The sequence below is a fragment of the Nuphar pumila genome, chromosome 3, assembly GCF_984573655.1.
Source record: "Nuphar pumila chromosome 3, dmNupPumi1.hap1.1, whole genome shotgun sequence".
In the NCBI taxonomy this organism is placed as follows: Eukaryota; Viridiplantae; Streptophyta; class Magnoliopsida; order Nymphaeales; family Nymphaeaceae; genus Nuphar; species Nuphar pumila.
The window spans coordinates 145,021,985-145,031,925 of NC_143251.1; the positions used below are offsets into that span (position 1 = coordinate 145,021,985).

Here is a 9,941-nt window from a genome sequence, read left to right on the forward strand (position 1 = left end):
TTGAATTAGGGTTATTTGGATTCTCCCAACTCTTTCTGAATCCTACCAAAGCCAAAAACCCATGAATCCAAATACTGTCACCTGCGAATTGGTTTCCAATTCCACTTAAGTCTCCGAATCCAAACAGCCATCTTTGTGTCTTAATCCAAAGGATGGCAGACTAGTCATTTTCTCTACATACTAATGAAGGGGTTAAATTCAGGAGTTGGGCCTTGTGGCACTTTAGTTAAAGAAACCCTCAACCCAGGTACGCTTACGTAATTGCTGAATTTCAAACCATTGCTGTTTCCAAGAGAGAGAGAGAGAGAGAGAGAGAGAGAGAGAACGGTCAGATGGGAGAAGAAAGAGGTTCTGAAGGTGATGTGCATAAAAGGGACGTTCCTCCATTCCACTTCTAATCGTTCGATTCCACTGAACGCAAAAATCTTTCTCCCACCGAAAACCAATCGGAAGACTTCCCTTCCTTTCTTTTCCCGGCCCCAATTTCCCACCCCAATAACACCATGTACTCCTCTCCATATCAACCGAAGAATCCGGTATTTCGATCGCATCCTTTAAGATCGAATAGAATCCGAATGTTGGTCTTTCAGTTTCAGAGAAATCATGCATTCTAGCGAAGCTTTTGGCGTGAAAAGTGGTGAAAAGAGTAGCCATAGTTTGCGTTTTTGGGTATGACGTGTCTCCCCTTCTCCTGCAGTTCCTTCTCTGGGGGAAAGGGGAAGAATGATGGAGGGAGAGAAGTCGCCGAGGAATTGGCGAGAGAAGCGAGGAAGAACCATCGGTTGGTTTACAGCAATCGAGCCATCCTCGCAAATAGGTCGAATGGAATCGCTTCCTATTTTTCGCAGAGAGGAAAGAAAGGAGTTAATCAGGATTGCTTGGTTGTGTGGGCGGTATTCCCTTTCGTTTTGCTTCATTTGCTTGTTTACCATTTCTATTGGTTGTAGTCTTGAAGTGGGTGTTTCATGTTTGGTTGAAGTTCGGTTGTTTAGTTTGGTTATGCTTTATGAAACATAAGAATTGGGCTTATGTTTGTAACTTTGTAGAGTTGGTCAACCAAGCATTTTGGTGATTGCCATGATGTTTTTGATGATCGTTAACGTCGCCACTAATCTTTATTTAGTGTTTCTTGAATGTGGTCTCTAGGAATGCGTCATTTGACATCCTCTGTCATGCTTGTCATATCAACTTGATCGTCATTTTTTACTCAAGTTCATGTTTTGCTTGGTAGTTGGTACTAGCATGATCATGACGATCATCATGTTCATTTGATTTAGTTGGTTGCTAGGATGCATCACCAGTCATCATCTACATCACCATGACCATCATAATTAACATCTTTTTTCGTTAATTACTCGTTCAACTTGCTTGTTAAGGACCCAAAGGGGTTAGCGTATTTGAAGCGCGCTTCGGCTGTCGGACGGGCTCCGGCGGACGGTAAGCCCTTCCGCAAGCCGAAGCTAGCGTAGGCCCCTGGGGTTGAGGGTACTAGCCCTCGCGCTTTCCTGCCCCGGTAAGGCGACGATGTTTCCTAGGCCGGACTCGGGGGTTTCCCCAGGTTAAATATGGAAAAAAAAAACTTGCTCAACTATTTTTTGTTTGCTAGAATGCATTGCTATTATCATCTTTATCCTCTGCTTGTCATGCTCACCATTTTCTTTTCTTTTATTTGAACACACATTTTGCTCGGGTTCTTGACCAAGCATTACTTTTTTTTTGAGAGAGAGGTTTGAACAAGAATCATCATCATCCTGATGAACACCGTGTTTATGTTAATTCATCTACTAGAATGCTTCACTGTTAATTTCTTTCTTATGAATAGCACATCTTAAACATCACTTTTTATACGATTAGGTGTTATACTTGGCTGTTACATTAAACATGACCACAACCAACACTGTTATCATCATCTTCATGTTCAACTTTCATCTTTCTAGTCTTTCTCATCACCACCACTATTTTACCTCAGTGCCTGCTCTGGTTGTTTCCTAGTGTATGTGTTATGGAATAGGAACATGCCCATTGTTGTCATACTTTCAGTAGCCGTCATTCTATAATTGACTGCCTGTTTAATCATGCTAAGATGAGAAAAGGAACTCAAAATCTATGCATTGCCACTCACTATTTACTATTATCTTTGGCACATTATCACCATTATTAATCATCATCACATCATAATGTTGCTCCACTTAAGATTATTTGGCTTATTTCATGTGTAGGGATTTGGGTACCAAGACGACATGATGTTCTGTGGTCTGTTCGATGGGCATGGTCCATGGGGACATTATGTGGCAAAAAGAGTTAGAGATTCGCTTCCATCTGCTTTGCTTTGCCAGTGGCAGGAGATTCTTGGTTTGGCCACTGTTGCTCTAGATGTCGATGATGAATGCATTAAAAGCTATGGCACTTTTGATGTGTGGAAGCAGTCCTATGTGAGAACTTGTGCTCGTGTTGATATGGAACTTGACCAGCATCAAAACTTCTATAGCTTTTCTAGTGGGACAACTTCAGTGACTGTTGTCAAGCAGGTAAGGAGAAATTACAATGCTTTTCATATACTATAGGTTCTTATTGCTATTATACATTCACACAAAACTCTGGCCTGATGAAATTTCATATTGGAGGGCTATAATATAAGGTTAATTGTACAACCTGACTAGCTGTTATATCAAAAGCCTGCACACATTAAAACTTAGTTAGTTGGATTTTTACAGAGTTGCAAATTCCAACCATTTAAATTGGGCAATAAAAAAACTCTAAATAGATCCCTGAAAATTTCAAACATAAGTGCTTTACTTCACTTGTAAACTGAGTCCAAGGATTCAAAGTTCAGCTGTTAAAGACTTTGACAAAAAGCTTTTTTGTCGTGAATGTGTAGGTCACTAGCCCCTTTCATTTGAAGAATGTGAAAGCATGATACTATTATTTCTCATTGTATTTTGCTTTACATTCTAACTTTGAAACTTCAAACAATTTATTTTGTTCTTGGTTTGAATATTTTTTCTATGTGATCTACCATGCAAGACTATGCATTTAATCGAGAAAATTAATGACCAAGTAATGATTCTCACAATTTCCATTCTCCCTTAGGGTGATATGATTGTCATAGCAAATGTTGGTGATTCTCGTGCGGTATTAGGCACAACTTCTGAGGATGGCAGCTTGGTTGCAGTTCAAATGACTGTTGACTTCAAACCACATTTACCACGTAAGTCATTTATATATATAAGTTGGGAAGAATGTCAATAAATTCAAGTCTTAAACCTGTCAATTTTTAAATATTGATAAGGCTGGCATGACACAAAGGCAGGGGCATTCTCAAATTTTAACTAATGTACTTGTATATTCATTTGTCATCTTTTTGAGTGTGCTTTTTCAGTGATAGATTTTGAGAAGCCTGAAACCATAAGATGTCTAAGAAAAGCCGCTGCATGAAGGATACTCAACCATTGTTCATAGTTTTTTTTTTTGGATCCAAGGGGAAAATTCCCCCATCATTGAACTCACAATGGCTGGCCTCCAGCTGTTAAAACCCTTGAGGTCCCCCCTGCTTTGACCTTGCAGCAAGGGACACCACCCTTGGGTTCGAACTTGTGGCATCCCATCAACTTGGTGACATTCAAAAGTCACCCCTACCCGATGAGCGGAGCCCTTGTGGGCAGACACTGTACATAGTTAAGAATAAATGTTTTACAAGTGTTTGCATGCTTGTGGGCATGTTCATGTGTGTTTGTGTGTCCTTGGCTTGTACTGGTCAATGCCAAGTATAGCTAGTCCTTTTGCACCTCACAGCTTTCAAATATCCTGGTGTCCTGTACTGTTTAGCACTGCCAAAGATACTAAATAATCCTGACAGAAAATTACTTGTTTGATTCATACTTTTTGAATCTGAATATAGTGCTGCCATGGCAAAAGATTCAGCGAACTTGTTAACACCCAATGCAACTCAAGGGCTGTGTGTGTGTGTGTGTGAAAACTTCAGCTCCTTCAGTCATTCTTATTCTTATTGATTTCAGAGGAAGCTGAGAGGATAAGGCAATCCAGGGGGCAGGTATTCTGTTTACACGATGAACCAGGAGTGTATAGGGTATGGTCCCCAAGCCAGGAAACACCTGGTCTGTCAACATCTAGAGCCTTTGGGGACTACTGTCTTAAAGATTTTGGGATTGTTTCTGCCCCAGATGTGACACAGTGGCAGATTACAGACGGAGATCAGTTTCTTGTGCTAGCTACAGATGGGGTATGCACTTGTGATACCTGCTAACTCTTTCTAATCATACAAGCTGCACTGTTGTCTGTGTTTTCTTGGAGTGAAGATGTCTTGGTTTTCTCAAGTATATCTATCTACTTGGATATGTCACACCTTATGAAATGTTGAAGCATAATATTTTTTCATATTGTGTGGATCCAAAGTATCAACATTTCTTTAAACCAGAAAATTCTTGACATTGTTAAAAGCCTTCCAAGTATTTGGAAATGTTTTTAATCATGTCTGCTCAACTGATGACACTGATTGGCATTCACTTTCTTTGGTCCATAGTGGGTGTTGATGCTAGCCATATCCCCTATCATCTTGATTTTCACTTGGGTCATGTTGCCAATTTTTTTTCTTTTTTGACAGTCAAGTTGGGGGATAACTTCGGTGAGATTCAAACCTGAGACCCATCCATTATGATAGCGTGACCTAATTGTCCAGCTATCTCATTCAACCCCAATGTTGCAAAAGGCTTTAGTCAAGACATCTGGCCCTAGGCAGCATTTTTTTTAAGGCTTCTTCTTTATCATCATCATCATTATTATTAATATTATTGCTCAACTTGTTTTGTTGATTGCTCGCATGAAATAAATGTAATTTCATTGTGGTGGTTAAATTTAGGTCTGGGATGTCCTCTCAAACCAGGAAGCTGTGGAGGTTGTTTCTTCAGTGACTCAGAAAGAAACTTCAGCGAGAAGTCTTGTGAAATATGCAGTTAATGCATGGAAATGTAGGAAACCAGGATTGGCAGTTGATGATTGTTCAGCTATATGCTTATTCTTTAGTTCTTCAACAACCCAAAGTCAAGACAATTTAGTCGATCATGAATTGTTGGTTGGTGCAGGAAACAAACATAAGGGCAAAGGGGGTCCTTGTATAAATGGCACGGTTGCTTTTGGCTGCTAATGTTCCAAATGCGTGCTCAGAACCTTAAAATGTTGTAAATATCTTTGCTTAGTATGCCTGTATATATCAGTTTCTTGTAATAACAAGTGAACTTTTTCTATGTATGCTAGATCATCTTCAATCATCACCATCGTCTTGGCTTATTTTCACGATGTAACCGGTCACCATGGCTGGAATTGTAGTGCCACCGGTAGTTGATGCCAACCACCTGGGATGAAAGGCTTTTAGGACACTGAGGAATGAGGATGTGTATTTTATAAAGAAAAACATCATTTTGGCGGTTTGCATTTGTGAAATCGAGTGAGATTGGAATCCAAATCCTATCACAGTTCTCATTTTTCATGGAAGAATTTTGATGGAATCGAGTCCCAATTTCACCATGTCCATGAATCCAAACACCCCATAAAAGGGGGATGAGGGAAAACGTGTCTCCCCATTATTTTCACCTTTTCTTGTTTCAGTTTCACTGTTCTTGTGGTGAATTTCTAATCTTAAGTTCCAAACACACCAGCAGCTCAAGTTTTTAATTTTTTTTATTAAATACTTGTAATTTTCCATGCTCCTGCACCTTGTTTTCTCAAAAAATTCTCAAACTTGCTAGTCAAACTGGTGCAGCATGTCATTGTATCCATGTATCTTTGTTACATAGACTGCTAGTTAGGGTAGCAAACGGGTCAGATTCAGGTTGGGACTTTTGAAAAATTTGGCGGTCCTGGATCCGATTTGAACCGACTACCCAATGTATTTTCTTTTCCGAAATCCGAATGGTTTGCATCCCTACTACTGGTAAGGTATAAATTATGTATCCATGGAGTTTTAACACTGCAGACATCGACCCTGTCCACGGCCAACGTGACCCCTCAGGGCTTGTAGTGGGATGTTCAAACCTATGTTGTCAGCATCGGTATCAGCCCTGAATTGTTGGGCCACTGATTCAGCTGTATCTGCCCATATTGATACTCGAGTGAATAATTCTGTATCAACCCAAAAATAATAATAAATTATTGTGCCAATTGTGACACATGTTAAAATTATTAAAATAATAATAAAATTTATTTTTTGTTATTTTTATGTTTATTAAAAAATAGCCGATTCAGGCTTGCATCATATCAATTTTCTGCCGATACCAAGTGTATCAGCCGATACGCACCAATACTGATAACAATGGTTCAAACCATAGTGGTGGTTTATTTTTTGATAGATAAAAAAAAAAATTTGTTTATGTACAAAAAAACATACCATGTCACTAACGGGAGAGGATCCGGTCACAAGCAGGTCTGATAGTAATCTCAGTCAGAGTTCTCTTTGATACCGTTCATCTTGTAGATGAAAGCTTCCCAAACATTATGACCGGGTTCTTAGTATCTTAATAGGTCCCACGAAATTTCTCAAAGCCATTGATGCATTAGATGAAATGCATTTGAGATATACAAAATGAAGAGCTTAAAATAAACTCAAAGCAATGTGTTTGGGTGACCGTTCATCCGCTCTAGTCACTAACCATTAGGGATGGCAGTGGGGCGGGGCGGGGCGGGGCCGGGCCGGGGACAAGGTTTCCACCCCCGCCCCGCCTCAAAATTTTATCCTCCACCCCCGCCCCGCCTCCGCGGCGGGGATGGATTTTATCCTCCACCCCCGCCTCCATCCTCGTTTCATACCCTTCATCCCCGGTCCAAACGGGGATGAGGCGGGGCGGGGATATTGCGGGGAAAAGTGGTCGGGGCGGGGATTAGGCGGGGATCGTGGTGGGGACGGGGCGGGGAAAAGTGCACGTCCACCCCCGCCCCGCCTCCGCGGCGGGGATGGATTTTATCCTCCACCCCGGCCTCCATCCCCGTTTCATACCCTTCATCCCCGGTCCAAACGGGGCGAGGCGGGGCGGGGCCCCGCTTTCCCCCGGTCCACTGCCATCCCTACTAACCATTCGACCATTTTTTTTCCTATCACCGTGGGTGTGTCCAAGCCAACGGTCTCGATGACAGGCTTGACACAGTAATATAACTCCATTCGATCGAGCCAAAAATTTGAATGTAGGGTGAAATTGGTCATTTGCTTCGTTTGCTCCTCACAAACCCTAGAATTTCAAACTCTATAAATTGCGCTCTCTCGCTCTTTCTCATAGGTTTTTCCGTTTTTTGCTTCTCGATCTGCCTCCTCTTTTCGTCTACTTCGTCTTCTGTTTCCTGGTTTCATTTGGTGTTCCAAAATTATGATGATTCCATGATGATGGGTTTCTCGGTGATGAGAAAAAGATGACGAGTCTGATTATACTATGATGTCATTCGAGGCATTTGTCTGAGAGGAACCCCCTCCCTTCCCTTTCTCTCCTATTCCCATTCCGATCCTTCCCTCTCTGTAACCTGAATTTACTTTTCTATGTTATTTGTTTTATTTGCTGATGATTTTATGCATTCATGTAATGTTTTCCGTTTGTTGCTTGTCGATCTGCCTCCCCCTCTTTTCGTGTACTTCGTCTTCTGTTTCTTGGTTTCATTTGGTGTTCTAAAATTATGATTATAACATGATGGTGGGTTTCTCCGTGATGAGAAGAAGATGACGAGTCTGATTATACTGTGATGTCATTCGAGGCATTTGTCTGAGAGGAACCCCCTCCCTTCCCTTTCTCTCCTATTTCCATTCCGATCCTTCCCTCTCTGTAACCTGAATTCACTTTTCTCTATTATTTGTTTTCTTTTCTGATGATTCAGTGCATTCACATGTTCTGATTTCTTCTTGTAATAGTTGCATTTGTGTTGCAGTCTCAGTTGTTTGATAGAGTTGATATCTATGTTTTTAACATGTAGTTACCATCAGGGAAAACAGATTGGGTGTTACCATTATTTCTCAAAACATGAAGAAAACTAAGCCGTATTTGGTTCCCATGGTTTTTCGATATCTTTTTCCTGGAAATTTGGTTGTTTTCCTCTCTGTTTTGGTATACACAAGTTCCCTTGAACATGGCGTACTTTGTTTTCTTTGTCGCTAGCGTTTCCTTCCCCCCCCTTGAAGAACATTGTAAATGTGCAAGCAGTGTTTGGCAGCTATTCCATTGTACTTGCAAGTTCCCAAAGATGTTTCATTGTCCATGCTAATATTGATTAGTTGATGAACATTTTTCTCATGTGCCAAGGGAACTTCGACTCCAGTCGAGTCCTATTGTGCCTAATTTCTAGGAGAATGCATTTCTGTATACGAACTTGGAATCCATTTCTTTGTTGGCTGTTTTGCTTGAAGTATTTGTTTTCTTTTTTCTTATCATATACTTCTTTTTTTATGAAAATATGCACCATTGGATCATAGGGGAGAGTTTTTTTTTGACACCTGAATGTGAAACTTAACTAGTTTGCATTAGGTCATTTATTCAATTTGGTATATTACATGATTCAATACAAACAAATTGGAAGTCTTATCCAAGGATGTTGTGTCCTTCATTTCTTTCAAATTGAACTAATTTGATTCAGGCCTAGATAACATGCTAGAATTACTACAGAACATGTGCTTTATGTGTTATGTATGGTTCTACTGTTCTATCATGAAAGTGATATATTGGTGGTTAAGCTGCCAGATCATTGCACTCCTACTATTGTAGCCCTGGGATGGGCATTTTCACTTTGTTTGTTTGCCCTTTCGTAATTATTTTTCAAGGAATTGGCATTGTTGGATTTTGAGCAGCTTGTATAATTCATTATTATAGAGCCTTTACACAATGCCTACACTAAAAGCCATTCCATCAGATTCTGATGCAATGGCAGCGGCAGACAACCGTAAGGATGGATCCACAAATGGGTGGCTCACATTGCTGCTTGTTTACTGAGTTCATCCTACATGTGGTTTGTCTCTTTTCCCTTTTGAAACTTAGCTTTCTGCTATTTTTATGAAAGTAATATATTTTATCTGCCCATCCCACACATTTTCATTTATCTGATAAATGCTGATTGTTGCGATCTTGATGAAAAAAGATCTATGCTTAGTCATTGTTTGGCTTACAAGTCCACTGCAATCTTTTTTTGTTGTATTGGTGTCAAATTGTCCCAACTAAATGAGTAGTGTAAATGCTTGCTGTAAATTTTGGGAACTGATGATATCAAGTGTTAGGCATGAAATGATCTGTTTATTCTTTTCCTTTTTGGCGTTTACTCTTTCACTGCCACTTTTTACATGGTAAGAATAGGATTAAATGGTGGATAATGATGCTAGTCATCTTGTTCTACAAACTGAATCACAATGATGACGCTTAACTCTGACTCTGCTTATTGTCTGCTAGTGATCTTATCCTATAAACTGAATCACAGTGGCGACTCTTAACTCTGACTCTGCTTATTGTTTGATTGCCTACTTGAATTTGCATTTATGAACATTTTCTCTAACCATTATGAATTTATTATTTCTTGGAAAAGCATCAATTGTGAATGTGATAGAAAAGGCATGGGGCATATGATGTTATCTTATCCTACACACTGAATTGTGATGTGGACTCAAACTCCGCTTATTATCTGATGCCCTTGTGATTTTCTAATCATTTAATGATGTACATGAAATTGTTATGTTATGTCTGGAAGCAAGTTCTTGCAGGACAAGTGATAAGTTCCCTGCAATGTTTTACTATTTGCTTTTCATTATGTTTAAGTTGGTATATGTTGAGCTGTTGGTGGGACTTGGAGTGATCAATCACTGCTTTGCAAGGAAATGCCATAATATGTGGATATTTCTTTATGCACCATTTATCTTCTTTCCAGCACGCAGACTTCAGTCAATATTTTGCTGTTGCTGAATTGCTGAA

General features: G+C 40.0%; 1 protein-coding gene and 4 non-coding genes across 5 annotated transcripts; all 5 read left to right on the forward strand.

Moving 5' to 3' along the window:
* Window positions 1-438: 438 nt before the first annotated feature.
* Window positions 439-5,262, forward strand: LOC149844262 (putative protein phosphatase 2C 34). The gene is made up of 5 exons (XM_090002111.1): window positions 439-893; window positions 2,220-2,528; window positions 3,091-3,208; window positions 4,017-4,240; window positions 4,877-5,262. Exons 1-5 carry the CDS (start codon window positions 672-674, stop codon window positions 5,159-5,161), a joined length of 1,158 nt encoding a protein of 385 aa, XP_089858237.1. The 5' UTR covers window positions 439-671; the 3' UTR covers window positions 5,162-5,262.
* Window positions 5,263-7,394: 2,132 nt separating this feature from the next.
* On the forward strand, window positions 7,395-7,465 carry LOC149844263 (small nucleolar RNA SNOR75). The gene has a single exon (XR_016431287.1). It is a non-coding gene; the product is annotated as a small nucleolar RNA SNOR75 (small nucleolar RNA).
* A 230-nt stretch (window positions 7,466-7,695) lies between these two features.
* Window positions 7,696-7,766, forward strand: LOC149844264 (small nucleolar RNA SNOR75). Its single transcript, XR_016431288.1, has one exon. It is a non-coding gene; the product is annotated as a small nucleolar RNA SNOR75 (small nucleolar RNA).
* A 456-nt stretch (window positions 7,767-8,222) lies between these two features.
* Window positions 8,223-8,297, forward strand: LOC149844265 (small nucleolar RNA snoR53Y). The gene has a single exon (XR_016431283.1). It is a non-coding gene; the product is annotated as a small nucleolar RNA snoR53Y (small nucleolar RNA).
* A 1,290-nt stretch (window positions 8,298-9,587) lies between these two features.
* LOC149844266 (small nucleolar RNA R16) lies at window positions 9,588-9,665 on the forward strand. The gene has a single exon (XR_016431228.1). It is a non-coding gene; the product is annotated as a small nucleolar RNA R16 (small nucleolar RNA).
* Window positions 9,666-9,941: the final 276 nt, after the last annotated feature.